The sequence below is a fragment of the Triticum aestivum genome, chromosome 7D, assembly GCF_018294505.1.
Source record: "Triticum aestivum cultivar Chinese Spring chromosome 7D, IWGSC CS RefSeq v2.1, whole genome shotgun sequence".
In the NCBI taxonomy this organism is placed as follows: domain Eukaryota; kingdom Viridiplantae; phylum Streptophyta; class Magnoliopsida; order Poales; family Poaceae; genus Triticum; species Triticum aestivum.
In genome coordinates, this window is record NC_057814.1 from 232,940,005 (window position 1) to 232,957,544 (window position 17,540).

The 17,540-nt window shown below is 42.1% G+C and overlaps 1 protein-coding gene across 1 annotated transcript; it reads left to right on the plus strand.

The window, feature by feature from the left end:
* The first annotated feature begins 273 nt into the window (after positions 1 to 273).
* LOC123167861 (60S ribosomal protein L32-1) lies at positions 274 to 2,994 on the plus strand. The gene is made up of 4 exons (XM_044585721.1): positions 274 to 430; positions 530 to 626; positions 2,323 to 2,504; positions 2,669 to 2,994. Exons 2-4 carry the CDS (start codon positions 537 to 539, stop codon positions 2,796 to 2,798), a joined length of 402 nt encoding a protein of 133 aa, XP_044441656.1. The 5' UTR covers positions 274 to 430; positions 530 to 536; the 3' UTR covers positions 2,799 to 2,994.
* Positions 2,995 to 17,540: the final 14,546 nt, after the last annotated feature.

Genomic DNA, 17,540 nt, shown 5'->3' on the forward strand with positions numbered 1-17,540 from the left:
GGGCGCCGCAAATCTGGCACTAGAACATGTAAGGTCTATTGGTTTGGAAGAGCTATACAGTAGCCTGCGATCTTGAGTTCGAGCTCTCTCGCTCGCCCAACAGTTTCCTGGTTAGTATTTTTTACGCGCCTGGAAATCTCTATCTCCAACTGGGCCGGCCCGTTCCCGGTTCTGTTCAGCGAAGTCTCAACAGCTTGACGCTCGCGGGCGTCATACAGGAGCTCTCTTTAATAAAGGGCACGCTTTGTCGAAAAAACAAGAGTGCATCTTTCTCCTAGTGGGCTAGTCGGCAGTGGCCCATCATAGCCCACATACCTAGGGTTCGCGGAAGGCATAAACACCGCGCCGGCTTGCAAATAGAACCCTGCCGCCGCCGCCGTTCTTCTTCCTCCTCGCTTCGTGTTAGAGTTAGGGTCGTCAGCTTTCTCAGGTACCGGCAAGCAGTCCGTAGCAGAACTCTCACCCTGTCCTCTTGCTATCCCATTTTCTCCATCTGATTCAAACTCCTTCTGTTGGTTTTGCCCGGCAGATCAGAGATGGCGGTGCCGCTTCTGACGAGGAAGATCGTGAAGAAGCGGGTCAAGCACTTCAAGAGGGCCCATAGCGACCGCTACATCGGCCTCAAGGTAACTACTTATACCAAACTTTTACCCAGTGGAATTCGTAGGCGCCACGGGTTTCGGTTGCTTAGTTCAGATGATCTGTTCCGGCTCTAGATGGCGATTGCTGTGCGCCGGTGTAGCAGGTTAGCCTTTCGGAGTAGTTTCTGATGCTAAATTCTAAGCGTTACTGTTGTTGGTCGTTGTAGTTGCGGTGTATTCCTAATTTATCGTTAACCTTGAATAGCACAATGGTACTTTGAAATGGTAGATAAGTGGAAGCCGGACATAGCCTGTAGAACTGTGGTGTTGTTTCTTTTGTACTGGGATCTTTAGTTAATTTGAAGGAAACTAATAATTGCATGTTCAATCAACCTTGCTTATTTTTACTTGAAACACCATTTAAACACTTTGTGCAAAGGTGATGCCAAATTTTGAGCGTTGCTGATGTTTCGGTTCACTGTTTCTATCTTGCGGTTTGAAAGGAAGGAAATGATGTCTTAGTAAAAGGTCTGAGGAAGAGAACATTTTCTTCAGTGAGCATTGGGATGAAGTAAGAGAGCACACTAGCCCTTGCATAAGTATAGCACTGTGGCCGTCACAAACTCTTCTACAACAATAACTTCATGATTTTCATGAAGTGGGTTGGATATTAAAGGCGTGGCTTCATTCTGAGTAAGAGTGCTTGCCTAGATTTCTCCCAACACTTGTTAACCACTGGTTGCTGAAGAAAATCTTGTCTTCCGCATGATTAGTGCCTTCTGTCTGATCCTTCCAGCAAACGATTTTCTCTCTCTTATATTTAATTGGTGGCTGTAGTCCATATTTCTCTTCTGAATTTAACTTCTCGTATATTTTTTTTTGTTCAATGAATCTGTGGTAGTAAGTGCACCTGCCAAAGAAATGATGTTTCAAGATGTAGCATTTGTATTGCTACACAACATCTTAAAAAATCCGTTGTATGGAGTGCTCTTTTTCAAAACATACTCCCTCCGTTCTGAATTATAAGATGTTTTAGATATTTCAGCATGGACTACATACGGACTAATGTGTGAACAAACACACCAAAACGTGTAGAATAAGTTATTTTACGCCCAAGTTTTTTTTAAAGTTGTTATGTTTAAAGTTTATGTTTGGCATACGAATAATTATGTTCATATTGATTCACCACACAAAAAAGGGTATAAGAAAAGTAAGATATGAATCATAAAACACAAAATTTACATTTATATGTACACTTTATACTATGTTTTTACGTTCGTAATTTTACGTCATGTAAAATATCTTTTTGATTGACATACATTTTCTTACCTTCTCTTTTCACTTCTGATGTAGGACAAAATTTACGGGACATAAAAAGTGTAGTGATGTAATAAGAGGCGGGGGGGGGGGGGGGGGGGTGTAGAATAACTATTCCTCACCCAGGGGTGACGAACGACCCCCGAAATGTGTCTACATACATCCGATTCAGAAAAAAATTTAGAACATCTTATAATTTGGAATGAAAACCTTAAAAATTGAATGTATAGCTTCTTGTAGTTGTAGCTTATTCCTGACTGGCATCGTGCTTTAGACAACACATAAGAAGCAGCATATGCTAAGCTTTTTTGGTCTTTATATGCTCAAGTTCTGTGTCTTCTTGGCATGTTTTTCTTAGTGACATTTGTGCTTAACTGCTTATCTTTTGCTTAAACCGAAAAATTTCACGTCTCTATATCTACAGACCAGCTGGCGCAGGCCAAAGGGTATTGATTCCCGTGTCAGGAGAAAGTTCAAGGGATGTACTTTGATGCCCAACATTGGCTATGGTTCTGACAAGAAGACCAGGCATTACCTGCCGAACAAGTTCAAGAAGTTTGTTGTCCACAATGTCTCCGAGCTGGAGCTGCTTATGATGCACAACAGGTAACTTACACAGTCACACCGTCAATATTAGGTGATGATTGGTGTCAAGAACCTAATATTGTCAAGTTAGATGGTTCTTCACTCTTCTGATTCTGAATTGTGCTGATTGGTATCGACATTCTTTATTTTCTGATTAACTATTGCATCGCTTTTATTGCCAACAGGACATACTGTGCTGAGATCGCCCACAATGTCTCTACCAAGAAGCGAAAGGACATTGTGGAGCGTGCTGCGCAGCTGGATATTGTTGTCACAAACAAGCTTGCTAGGCTTCGGAGCCAGGAGGACGAGTGAAATGTTTTTCGCACTGTTGTTATGGCTGTTTTGCTTGTTGGAAACTGTTTGCTCTGGGAGCTTGTCTACTCATCTGTTAGTTTTATGATATGAACATGCTGTTATTATCAGTAACGAGTGACAGGCTGAAATTTTGTTAATGGTATCAACCTCTCAATCAGAAACCTGCTTTGTCTCTTGAAGACAGCATGCTGATCGTCTTGTTACTCTGCCAAGTCCTTTTGTTTAAAAAAATGTATCTGGCTAATGATCCATGTTCAGTACGTGGTCCTGCTTTCCAGAGCAAACGTTCTTTTGATCCGAACGTTGTCAATTAAAGATGCCCTAACAGGTTCTAATGTTTGATCCGAATCAGAGTCGTCTTTCTCCTTGCCGATATCATTTCGGAAATGATAAGTACGTAACGTAGGAGCACATGGCAAATTGAATGTTTGATGCAGGTATGGCAAGTTAGTTGACACACATGGCCATTTACTGTCAAAAAATAAATTGAAGCACGAAGTTGACATGCTTGCCTACTAAAGTTGACATCCTTACACTGAACTTGCCATAGAAAACGTTCAATTTGCCATGCGCACGTTCCTATTATTTTTAGTCAGATCTATCTTCCTTTTTTAAAGGAAATAAAACGAGGGCAATTCTAGTGATGCAAAAATGACAAGTTAGTTGACACACGCGACCATTTTCTGTCAAAAAAAAACAAATAGGCATGCTCGCCTATTAAAGTTGTCATCTTTGCGTCATTAAATTTATCATAGAAAACTATTGATTTGCCATGTGCGTTCAATCGTTATCCGATTCCTATCATTTTTAGTCAGATTTATCTTCCTCTTCCTGAGGGAATTGCTCGAATGCAATCGATGGTTGATTTTGCACAAAACACCATCTATCGTTGTAGCATGTTGTAATTATCTCTAATCCATCATTTCACTATGTTGACATGATTCCTTTTTTTTTTTGAGGGGAAATTAGTTGCTTTATTATTCATAGTTCATCTCTTCTGCAACCTCGGATCGAACACACTCCGGGGGTACATGAAGCCAGGTTTTACAAAGAGACTTACAGCAACCTTCCCTAGCTAGGACATGTGCTATTTTATTTGCACTCCTACGCACCCATACCACACGGTGCTCTTGGATATCTCGAAGCAAAGTTTTGATCTGCTGAACTAGGTGCCCAGTGTGAGAGAAATCTTTGTTGACGTCGAGCAGCTTCCGGACAGCTTCCTTGGAGTCCGTCTCTAGGATGAGTTTCTGTACGTTTAGTTCTTGAGCTAGCAAAATGGCTCGGCGGCACGCCTGCAACTCCGCCACTTCAGGATCCGTGACAGCTGGAAAAAATGGCAAGCTCCTGCCAAGAACTCCCCATGGCAGTCCCTAAGGACTACACCTCCCGCTCCCGATCCTTTTCTCTTTGCCATCGCTCCATCCGCATTCGCTTTCACCCATCCCACATCCGGCTTCTTCCAAGGTTGCAGATTTCGCTGCTTTGGTTGTTGTGGGGCCTTCTCATGGACAGATTTCCATTCGTCCCTGAGGTACACCACTCTGTTGGTGATTGTCGCCGGCTCCTCAATCTTCTTTGTCTCTCTGGCATTGTTCCTAGCTAACCATAGCTCATACCAGGCGACCATCATCAGCTCTCTTTCCTCCGCTGAGCGCTCCTCGAGCATATCGAGGATCCAAGCTCGCACACTTTGAGTTGTTTCCATTTCCTTCGGCGGTCCTCTCAGTGGCGCTCCAATCTCCTGTCGCGGGATCTCCCAGAAGAGAGCCGAGTGGGGGCAGAGCCAGAAGCGATGGACCAGCGATTCCTCACGCCCACAGGCTACACAAAATACTCCCTGTTTGATGCGTCTGCGTTGGAGTTCCATTCCTACAGCCAGCCCGTTGGAAATCATCCTCCAGGAGTGGATCTTCACCTTGTTTGGCACATCCGCTGCCCACAACTGCATAAGACTCCTGTGATCCGCCACTGAGCTCGAGCCTGAAGCTGTAGTGCGCCTTGCTTTTTTCATTGAGACGCCGAGGTGAGTAGGACTTGTTTCCAAGTGCACATGATGGCAAAAAAAATTGAAAATATGGTCATGTCCAATTAAAAGTGCCAATATTTCATAGAGTTTTTTTTGCGATGTATTTCGTAGAGTTTTAGTTGGTCATTACGATTTTTGGTAAAATTTAATATTTAAAAAATAAAAAAGTATATATACCCTGTGCTTTGAGAACTTTTTAACTTATTTGGACCACAAGTTTTTGGAGATATCAGTGATTTGTTGACTCAATTGTTTCTTTTTCAAATTTCAATATTTTCAAAGAGTAGGATTTTTTTAAAGAAACATATATATACCAAGTATTGATTCGGAAAAATTGACTCAGTCTGACCATAGTTTAGAGAGATATTGGAAGTTTTAGTTAGCCAGAGCTGACTGATGTGGCATGTTTTTTGGCCATGTGTGCACATACAAACAAGACCCACCTATTACAAATCATGTCAACATGATCAAATGGTGGATTAGAGCTACCTACAACTACATCAATATGTGTGTAACCTTTTCTTTCCCCTCTCGCAAGGCGACTAGAGAAAGCCTTCCTCCCTTTGATCTTCGCCGGCGAGCCTGTGGATTCACCTCCCCTCCACCTGCCGCTCTGGCGGCCGGTGGCGGGGAGGGTATTCCTCGTGCCTCGGCTTAGATAGACATGGTTTTGGTTCTCGCAAGGGCGGCGCTCAGACGGATGGCGGCGCTTTTTCTTCGAGCCAGTCTTCCGCGCTCTGATCCTCCTCAAGTTTGTTCGTCGGGACAGATTAGACGAAACTTTGGCGTAGATTCCTGCCAGCTCCTCGAAGCGGCGAGGTTAGGGTTTCTTGTCGTGCATACGCAACGGCGAGATTTGGTGTCAGGTTCTTCAGATCGATTCAAGGATTCAATGGGGACAGCTACGGCTCCCGAACGCTAGTCCTTAGGGGCATGTGCACAAAGACTTCCCGGCTGTCATCGACAAGGTCAGGCTGGCTGCGGTACGGGAGCGGCGACAGCAACGCGTCGGCGGCTCGTTCTGGCGGCGGCAATGGTCATTCGGTTGTCCATGGACATCGATGTAATTTTTAGTATGTTTGGGGTGCTTTGTAGTTTTGGTGAATCTTTATAGTAGATTTGATATTTTCGGAGAAAAACTACATCAATATGTGGTGTTTTATGCAACAAACCAAAGTGTAAGTGTTCTATGCAAATTTGGCCCCAATAGTTGATTGCTTGTATAATTTCCTCTCCTCTTCTTTCTTCTAGATTTCATTTGATGTACAATTTATACTTTATTTTTATCAGCATCTGCAATGAACTTTTGTGTCATTCTACCTTCTGTTGTAGCGTCACCATCCACGCCTTCAACGGTTACTCGTTCACCTGGTGCACCCGATCGAAGACCACCGGTTAAGCCCTTTCAATGCTAGGCGCTCATGAAGACGCTTAGAGGTACTAAGAGGGTCTCCAATACCTCATGTAAAAGACTACCTAACAGTGGATGGCGGTGGCCGATGGCGGCAAGCAGGTGGGCGGTTGGCTTGGCGGCGCGAGAGACTCCACTTGCGGTTAACTGACATGATATTTTTACAAGAAGGGTCATCTTCTCATAGATGGAGGGAAAGTTTAAGAGAACTTACAGGATCCCGTAACTTTTTTGCACATTTATAGAAACTGGTGGAGAGCTTTTTTGGGTCCAACTTTGCTTAAATGGTCCTATTTTATGAATACACGAAGTATTGGAGATGCTCTAACGCAATCCTCCTTCCCCCTGAGACCCCCTTTCCCCTCCCCCAGCGCCGCCCCTCTCGGGCGACTCGGGGGCGACCCACCTCCCACCGGCGTAGCCCCTTCTCCCCCCTCCCATCCTCGTCGCCGCATGAGGCTGGCGTCGGGCAAGCCCGTGGCGTAGCCGGGGACTGCGACAGCGGGACCTTTGTTGCTCTGGTTTGCACTGGAGGGCGTTGGATCTGGGGCGGTGGCCCCTCCGGCGAGGCCCCTTTGCTCTACGGCAAGCGGCGGGGCTGGCCTGGTGCCAGCGATCTGGTCGGGCGGCTGATGGACCTCCGGTGGACTAGGGCCTGGCACGCCTGCCCTGCCGGCCGGTGGTGCCAGATTTGGCCGCTGTCCTCTGCCCCGTCCCAGTGTGCTTCTCTCCTGCAGGTTCCTGGCGGCGCTGGCATGCCTTGTCGGGTCCCTGGCTTCAGGCGAAGCTGGTGGAGGAGATCCAGATTGGGGGAAACCCCTATGTCGGCTCTGGTCGGCCGCGCCGACGACGACGCCCAAGGGCGCCGCTTTTTCTTCCTGGAGACGTCAGTCAAGGTCTACTCCTCCACTCCCCTCCTCTCTGCCTCTCCGGTGAAAACCCTAACTCCGGTGGGCAGCGGCGGCGCCTTAACGCCACGACCTTCCCGAAGGCGTCGCCTTGAGGGTTGAGTGGTGGTGGGCACTGTGTGGGGTCGTTGACATCTGCTGGTGGCATGCCCTTCCTCGTCCAAGCATGTGCTTTTCTTCCGGCGTGTACTAGCCATGGGCTGTTTTGTTGGCCTTGCTCTGGTAGAACCTCGTCGGCACAATTGGTGTGTTCTGAGCCGCACCTTCGGACGTTTCGGCGGCTTCCATCCATTCATAGGAACTTTTCGTTCTTCGACGGTGCGGCGCCTTGCTATCCAGGCGAGGAGGTTGTGGCCTCCTTCGGAGACGGAGCTGGATGGTTGTGCCTTGCCGAGGCCCTTAGTGTTTGGTGATGGCATGTCCTATAGGTGCATATTCACTCCCTCTATAGAGCCGGTTTTGCTTCTGTCCCTGTTTAGTCGTGTAGGAGGACCTCGACTTCTTCATCTTTGCATTTCATTGTAAGATCCTTCATGCGTGAAGTGTTCGAGGCTTTGTAAGCTGCTTTCCAGTGCCTCTGTATCTTGCCGCTTGCCTTCTTGATCTTTGTTGTATGTTGCAGCTGTATCCTGGCCGATTGATGGCTTTGTTACTTCAAAGTCGGACTAGGCTAGCGTCCTACTCGGGCTCGACTGCATCTTTTCTCTAAAATAAAAATCTCCAACGACAGATCCTGTATACCACCCGAGGGGCAAATATGAAGGAAATATGACCTAGAGGCAATAATAAAGTTGTGATTTATATTTCCTTATATCATGATAAATGTTTATTATTCATGGTAGAATTGTATTAACCGAAAACTTAGTACATGTGTGAATACATAAACAAACAGAGTGTCACTAGTATGCCTCTACTTGACTAGCTCGTTGAATCAAAGATGGTTATGTTTCCTAACCATAGACATGAGTTGTCATTTGATTAACGGGATCACATCATTAGAGAATGATGTGATTGACTTGACCCATTCCGTTAGCTTAGCATTTGAACGTTTAGTATATTGCTATTGCTTTCTTCATGACTTATACATGTTCCTATGACTATGAGATTATGCAACTCCCGAATACCGGAGGAACACTTTGTGTGCTACCAAACGTCACAACGTAACTGGGTGATTATAAAGGTGCTCTACAGGTGTCTCCGATGGCACTTGTTGAGTTGGCATAGATCAAGATTAGGATTTGTCACTCCGATTGTCGGAGAGGTATCTCTGGGCCCTCTCGGTAATGCACATCACTATAAGCCTTGCACGCAATGTAACTAATGAGTTAGTTGCGGAATGATGCATTACGGAATGAGTAAATAGACTTGCCAGTAATGAGATTGAACTAGGTATTGAGATACCGACGATCGAATCTCGGGCAAGTAACATACCGATGACAAAGGGAACAATGTATGTTGTTATGCGGTTTGACCGATAAAGATCTTCGTAGAATATGTGGGAGCCAATATGAGCATCCAGGTTCCGCTATTGGTTATTGACCGGAGACGTGTCTCGGTCATGTCTACATAGTTCTCGAACCCGTAGGGTCCGCACGCTTAACGTTCGGTGACGATCGGTAATATGAGTTTATGTGTTTTGATGTACCGAAGGTAGTTCGGAGTCCTGGATATGATCACGGACATGACGAGGAGTCTCGAAATGGTCGAGACATAAAGATCGATATATTGGATGACTATGTTTGGACTTCAGAAGGGTTCCGAGTGAGTTTGGACAAATACCGGAGTACCGGGGGGTTACCGGAACCCCCCGCAGAGTGTAATGGGCCTCATGGGCCTTGGTGGAGAGAGGAAGGGGCGGCCAGGGCAGGCCGCGCGCCCCTCCCCCTCTAGTCCGAATTGGACAAGGAAAGGGGGGGGGCGCCCCCCTTTTCATTCCCCCTCTCTCCTCCTTCCTTCCCTCCTACTCCTACTCTTGGAAGGGGTGGAATCCTACTCCCGATGGGAGTAGGACTCCCCTTGGGGCGCGCCTAGGAGGCCTGCCTCCTCCCCCTCCTCCACTCCTTTATATACGGGGGAAGGGGGCACCCCATAGACACACAAGTTGATCATTGATCTCTTAGTCGTGTGCGGTGCCCCCCTCCACCATAATCCACCTCGGTCATATCGTAGCGGTGCTTAGGAGAAGCCCTGCGTCGGTAGCTTCATCATCACCGTCATCACACCGTCGTGCTGACGAAGCTCTCCCTCGAAGCTCTACCGAATCGTGAGTTCGTGGGACGTCGCCGAGCTGAACGTGTGCAGATCGCGGAGGTGCCGTACATTCGGTACTAGGATCGGTCGATCGTGAAGACGTACGACTACATCAACCGCGTTGTCATAACGCTTCCTCTTTCGGTCTACGAGGGTACATGGACAACACTCTCCCCTCTCGTTGCTATGCATCACCATGATCTTGCGTGTGCGTAGGATTTTTTTTTGAAATTACTACGTTCCCCAACAAAATAGGCGTGGCTTTGCCCGTAGGTTGGCCAGCCCAGTTTGCTGTTTTGTTTTCTTTTCATTTGTTTTTCTTTTTGGGTATTTTGGTTCTTTTCATGCTTTTTTTGGCTTTTTAAATGGTTTTATATCCTTTTATTTTTTTAATGTATGGTGATTTTTTTTCATATGTAACATCCCAAATTTTCAATTTGGAATGTTATACCTAGGACATCATATGCATATCATATTTTATTTGCATTTTAGTTTAATGATCCTAAAAAATCCTAAGCAACTCAAGGACCCACGGAGAGAGTTGGGTATTTTATTGTTTTCATATTTGATTTTTCTCAAATATTGAAACGAAGATCGTTTTGGTTTTAATTATTTTTCTCTCCAAAATTATTTCATAATAAAAATAAAAGAGAGGAGATAATATGACTTCTCCAAAAATAAATGAAATTTTGGAGGAAAAATGTTAAAATCAAATAAATAATTTTATTTGGATTTTATTGCTATTTTTTATTTGAATTAGGAAAATATGCATTTTTCAAAAATTGCATTTTAGGCCAAGAAAATGTTCACTAAGTTCTAAATATTCTATTTAGATGGTGCAAATTGTTTCTGGTATTTTTAGAAATTTTCTTATAATTTATTAGGATTTTTCTCGGCGGAATCTTATTAGAAAAACTCTTCGCCCGACTGGGCCGAAGGCCTAACCCAGCCGGGTCGCAGCCCACCTTCCCGACGCCTTCCTCCCGAGCGGGAGGAATCCCGCCGCCGCACGCCGCCGAGGCAGTCCGAGCCGGACTCCCCACGTCGCCCCCTGCCGCACGTCGCCCCCCTCTCGGGCCTTTAAAAGGCGCCGCCGCCCCGCCGCCTCCACCCCACCCCGAGCCCGCAGCCCCGCCGCCACAGTCGCCGCACCGTCGCCCGCCGCTGCAGCCTGCGCCGCCGCTGTCCCGCGCCGCGCCGCCGTCGCCCGCTGCTCGCGCCGCCGCCGCAGCCACCCACCGCCACCCCGCAGCCGCCCGACACCGTCAACTGGCGTCGCCGCCGCCGCGGATCTCGCCGAAGCCGCCGCCGTTGACCCCGTGTTGACCGGCCGGTTTTTTATCGGTTAAACCCCGGGTTTTTTAGTTTTCCGGTTTATTTTCTTAGATTGGTTTTTCGTCGGTTTATTTTATTTAGCGGACGTTCGTCCGTTCGTTCGTTTTAAGAAACGTTGTTCGCCGATTAGGTTCAGACAGCGAACGTTCGTTCGTTAGTCTTTTCTTTTTTATTTTATTTTCGGCCAGGGACCTATCCACGATTATTTTTATCGCAGATTAGCCCGTGATCTTCAAACCATCGCCGTTTCTTAACCGTTTGTCCAAATCCAGTGAAACCAACGCCAAAACCTTCGTCTCGAACCCTTCTTTCTGTTTCATCAACTTGAACATGATTTTGACAATTTAAAATTTGGTTTCAAGCAGATTTGAATTCGAAGTTTTTTTGATCGTAGTTTCAGTTCCGTAGCTCCGATTTGACCGATTCTTTTTGCAAATCGAATCTCTTCAGTTGGAATTTCAGATTTGATCTTCTTATTTGAATTTTACCCTTGCATCTATGCTTGAGTGCTTATGTATGCTATTGTTTGTTTGCGATAGAATTTTCGGAGTGCGAAGCGTGCTACTACGAGTCTCTAGGGTTTGCGGATCGTCAGCAAGGCAAGTAACACATTGATCATACCCCTTTATTACCCAGTTTTTATGCATTAGTTACAATCCTCAAACACTACATGATTAGGATGTAATTAACTTGTGGGAATTGGGAAGTAGATGATGATGTAGAGCCTATTACCTGTTTTATTATCAAACCCTGGGGAGTTACTTCTACGTGATGCTTATACTGCTATGCTATGCTCGTAGACGTGGTTTGGGTTTGAGTGTATCCATGACAGATGTGAGATTGTTAATTAATGGTTAACTTAAGGTGGCTACCTAAACACACATCTGGGTGGATTGGTTGCGGGCACCTGGGGATATACCAGTGCTGTCCTTTTTGGTTCGCCACCCAGGCTCAAAGGGATCATAAGATTATTCATGCTAGAAACTTCCGTGTGTAGCCACAAGGTATTATGGGCTCTAACATAGTTGAGTATGTTTCATGACCTCTTTCAGTGGTAGGCTAGCAGATGTAGGGGAAAGTAGGTGTAACTATCTACCCAGAGTAAAGAGTTAGTGCTTCTGAAAGACTGTGTCTCGGTCATCCGTTTCTCAAACACCATGTAGTGCGAGAAATCCAACGGGGGGGATCGAGTCTTGTGGGGAAAAGTGCGCAAACCTCTGCAGAGTGTACAAACTAATCATGGTTAGCCGTGTCCCCGATTATGAACATCTTGAGTATCTGGTTCTTGAATTGTCATGTTGATCTCATCACTCTAAATTAATCTGTTGGGTTGTTAACTACTTTTTAATTGGGATTGAGATGGGGGTACCATTCTCAATGTTTCAACTACCATGATAGTTAAATGAAATATATTTCTTTGTTGTAGGGAAAAATTGGCTTTTCGCAAAACATTATAACCATAGAGCCTCCACCAGCCATATATGCATGTAGTGATAGCATTTATCTTGTTCATTGCTCTACTGTCTTATATTGCCAGCATATTCCATGTGTTGACCCATTTCGGGCTGCAACATATCGTGTTGCAGACTTTTCAAACGAAGAGTAAGGTGCGCTAGGTCATTGTTGTGCACTCAGCTATGCCGTTAGAGTTGATGGACTCACTTTATCTACCAAGCCTTCTGCTGTTATCTTATTTAGATGGCCTTAAGCCATATTTATTGTAACAAGTTCTCTCTTGAGACTATCGATGTAATAAGTGTGTGATTGCTACTCTGTTATAAATCCATTCGAGTATTGTGTGTGTCAGCATTATCGATCCAGGGATGACACTTATGCACAGAGATTTGACCGTCTGAGGTCGGATCGCTACACATATACGGTGTACACTTTTCAATACAGTGAAATTTCTTGTAATATATGTTGAATATATTATGAATACACATTGAATATTTCCGTAATATACCATGGACATTGTGTAATATAAAATGTCCATGAAAAATATATAGTGAATATTTATGTAATATAAAATGATTTTTTTAAATATAGTGATTTTTGGTAGACACTAAACTTTATTTAATACACACCAAAAAAAATCTAATATATGGCATGTCCTGTAGGTGCATCTTCACTCCCTCTACAGAGCCGGTTTTGCTTTTGTCCCTGTTTAGTCGTGTAGGAGGACCTCGACTTCTTCATCTTTGCATTTCATTGTAAGATCCTTCCTGTGTGAAGTGTTCGAGGCGTTGTAAGCTGCTTTCCAGTGCCTCTGTATCTTGTTCTTGATCTTTGTTGTATGTTGCAGTTGTATCCTGGTCGATTGATGGCATTGTTAATTCAAAGTCGGACTAGGCTAGCGCCCTACTCGGGCTCGACTGCATCTTTTCTCTAAAATAAAAATGTCCAACGGCAGATCCTGTATACCACTCGAGGGGCAAATAGGCGTGGCTTTGCCCGTAGGTTGGCCAGCCCAGTTTGCTGTTTTGTTTTGTTTTCATTTGTTTTTCTTTTTGGGTATTTTGGTTCTTTTCATGCTTTTTGTGGCTTTTTAAATGGTTTTATATCCTTTTATTATTATTAATGTATGGTGAATTTTTTCATATACGGTGTATACTTTTTAATATAGTGAACTTTCTTGTAATATATGTTGAATATATTATAAATACACATTGAATATTTTCGTAATATACCCTGGACATTGTGTAATATAAAATGTCCATGAAAAATATATAGTGAATATTTATGTAATATAAAATGATTTTTTTAAATATAGTGATTTTGGTAGACACTAAACTTTATTTAATACACACCAAAAAAATCTAATATATGACATGTCCTGTAGGTGCATCTTCACTCCCTCTACAGAGCCGGTTTTGCTTCTGTCCCTGTTTAGTCATGTAGGAGGACCTCGACTTCTTCATCTTTGCATTTCATTGTAAGATCTTTCCTGTGTGAAGTGTTCGAGGCTTTGTAAGCTGCTTTCCAGCGCCTCTGTATCTGGCTGCTTGCTGTTCTTAATCTTTGTTGTATGTTGCAGTTGTATCCTGGCCGATTGATGGCATTGTTAATTCAAAGTCGGACTAGGCTAGCGCCCTACTCGGGCTCGACTGCATCTTTTCTCTAAAATAAAAATGTCCAACGGCAGATCCTGTATACCACCCGAGGGGCAAATAGGCGTGGCTTTGCCCGTAGGTTGGCCAGCCCAGTTTGCTGTTTTGTTTTGTTTTCATTTGTTTTTCTTTTTGGGCATTTTGGTTCTTTTCATGCTTTTTTGTGGCTTTTTAAATGGTTTTAGATCCTTTTATTTTTATTAATGTATGGTGAATTTTTTTCATATACGGTGTACACTTTTTAATACAGTGAACTTTCTTGTAATATATGTTAAATATATTATAAATACACATTGAATATTTCCGTAATATACAATGGACATTGTGTAATATAAAATGTCCATGAAAAATATATAGTGAATATTTATGTAATATAAAATGATTTTTTTAAATATAGTGATTTTTGGTAGACACTAAACTTTATTTAATAGACACCAAAAAAATCTAATATATGGTGAACTTTTAATATATGATAAACATATTTTAATATGCACCAAACTTTTTAAACTAACACAAAATAAGTTTTAGATATATATTTTCTATTTTTAAATAGGTTTTAAAATTTTGCAGAAAAAATCGAGTATAACATCTTAGAGGAAAAAAAAGACCACATTTGTGCCAGAGTGGGCTGGCCCATTTGCATTGCATAAAGGTGTGGCCTCTGCTGTGTGGCACCCACATGCGTGAGACCTCCTATGTGGAAAATCCTAACGGACGCTCGTTGCGTCAAGTTGCGAGCGTCGAACAGGGGCTCCCCTCCGGGAGGTCCTATACACCGCCCGTTTGCGTCCGCTCGTCGCGGCTTCGCTGAAGCGATGCGAAACGGGCCGGCCTAATTATCGCGCGTCGAGCGGAAAAAAAGAAGAGCACGCCCGGATCGAACTCCCGACCTCCTGGTGGATTGTTGCGTGCGTAGCCAGCCAAGGTAGCGACCTACCATGGTTTTAGCGCAGCGCAAGTCTATAAGTAGACAGCGGCAAATCATTTTTGTCCATTTTTTGTATAATATACGTTGAACAAAATTTAAAATATAGTGAACCATTTTTGTAAGCAAACACTGAACAAATTTCAAACACACAAATGAACATTTTGTAGTATGCGTTGAACAATTGTTTAATGCACGATGAACAAATTTTAAATACACAATGAACATTTTGTAGTATGCGTTGAACAGATGTTTAATGTACGATGAACAAATTTTAAATACACAATGAACATTTTTTAATATACGGTGAACAATTTCATAATATACGATGAACATTTTTGTAATACATGATGAAGATTTTTATAAATTCAAATGTGAGCTACTTTCATAATATATGATGAACATTTTCTTAATACGATGAAGATTTTGGTAATACACGGTGGACTTGTATATATTACACAATAAAGAGAAGAAAAACAGAAACAGAAAATAAAAAAGGAAACATAAAAGAAAAAATAAAAGGAGAAAGGAACCAAAAGAGAGAGAAAAATAAAAAACCGGAACAAAACAGCTGAAAACCGGAAAAAACAGTGAAAAAACTGGATACAAAAACCATAGAAGAAAAACGAAAAAAAACCCGCAAGGAATAGAGAAGGAAGCAATAGCGAACGAATCAAACGGCAAACGCCAATCCCGTACGTGGGCCGGCCAAACAGGAGGCTCGCCTTCAGCGAAAGCACGTGGTTCTGACGCTAACGAGCGTCAAATAGGGTTCACCCTCCCCTCCTATGTGACGTTGCTGAGGATTCGAACAGCATGTCTTCGACTGGGCCGGCCCATGAAGATAGCGACGCGAACTGCAGCTCAAAAAGAAAAATTGCACACCGGCGGATTCGAACACGCGATCCAATGCTACCTACCAGTTGAACTGGTAACCGCATCTGACCGTGTCGGAGCAACAACCATAAAGAACAGAATTAGTTTAGGAATTTTGAATGATATTTTTCCGAAAAACGGAATGTTCCGTGAGACGCAAACACTTTCCAAAATTGTGATAAATATTTTGAAAAACTATAACATTTTTGAAAAAAGGAACATTTTTTGAAAATCATGAACAATTTTTTGAAACGGGAACACTTTTCCAAATTCCAAAAAAATTTGGGAAACGCAAACATATTAGAAAATTCCTGAACAAAATTTGAAAACATGAATTTAAAGAAACTTTTGAACATTTTCTGAAACTCCTGGAAAAAATGAAAACGCGAACAATTTTTAAAATTTGTGAACAATTTTTAAAAACAGGAACATTTTTGACATTGCCAAAAACTTGAAAAGAAAACATTCAAACATTTTTTGTAAAACAAGATTTTTTTTTAATTCGAGAACAAATTTTGAAAAATGCAAACAATTTTCGGTATTTTTGAAAAATGCAAACAATTTTTTAAAACAAGAATATTTTGTGAATTTATGAACAAAATTTTAAAACACGACATTTTTTGAAATTTTGAACTTTTTTTAAAATAGGAACATTTTTTGGAAAGCTGATCTTTAAAAAAATAAACTTGAAAAATAAAATAAATGTAAAAGCGAAAAAACAATAAGAAAACAAAAAAAAACAAAATTAAGAAAGAAGAAGAAATAGAAAAAACAGAAAAACAAAAAACACAAAAACCCAAGAAGAAACAGGAAAACCGGTCAAAAAGATAAAAACGGTTCAGGGAACCTTCTAGAAGGTTCACAAAACCGGTGGCATAGATTTTTTATAATGGGCTGGCCCATTGCGAGCGATGCGGCGCTTCGCCATGAACAATGTGCGTCAAAATGTCTTCGTGGTTTTTTTTTATTTTTACATCGGTTTTCTTTTCATTCTTCACCGGTTATCTTTATTTTTTCTATCAGTTTTTCAACCGTTTTTTTAGTTTTTTCTCGGTCTTCAGTGTTTTTATTTTCTTGCTTTCTTCCGTTTTTTCTTTATTTTCTAGGTTTTTTTCTTTTTCTTTGTTTCCTTTTCTTTTTGGACCATTTTTCTCCGGTTTTCTTGGATTTCTTTTGTTTTTGCCCAGTTTTTATTTTCCATTGTTATATGTTGGGTTTCTTTGTTTTATTAAGTTCTTTTGTAGGTTTTCATCATTTTTCATTTTCCTTCGACTCATGCTTAATTTTTTATGTGCTCAATTGTTTTTTTTTCGTGTTTTTCTTGTTTTCTTTTGTTTTTGTTTGGTTTACATTTATTCTTTGTTTTACTGCGTTTTTTTTATTTCCCTTGCGCCTTCTTCGATGTCTCTTTTGTTTCTTTCATGGTTCTATCAGTTTTTCTTTTCTTTCTTATTTGCTTATTTTTTTGTTTAAGTTTTTATTTTCAACATATTTTCTTTTTCTTTGCTTCTTTATAGGTTTTCGTGGCTTGCCATTTTTTTTGCACTTGTTTCTTCAATTTTCTTTTCCCCCCTCTTTTCTTTGATTTCTTATGTTAATTTTTCCGTTTTTTATTTTTTCTTTGTTTCTTTTCGTTTTCGTTATAAAATTTCCGTATATGTCAAGAACATTTTTGTAATACATGTTCCACATACATGTTTTTTTAATCTGGATGAACATTTTGCATCTATGGGATTAATTTTTGTTTGAATACATTGTCAGCGTTTTTTCTTTAAATTTATGCTTGATTAACAATTGTCAAAAATATGATTGACATTTTTAAATACATGGTCAAAAAAATTCTATAAAAATTTACAATTTTCAAAACCTGTGTAACATTGTTTCAAATGCTTCATTAA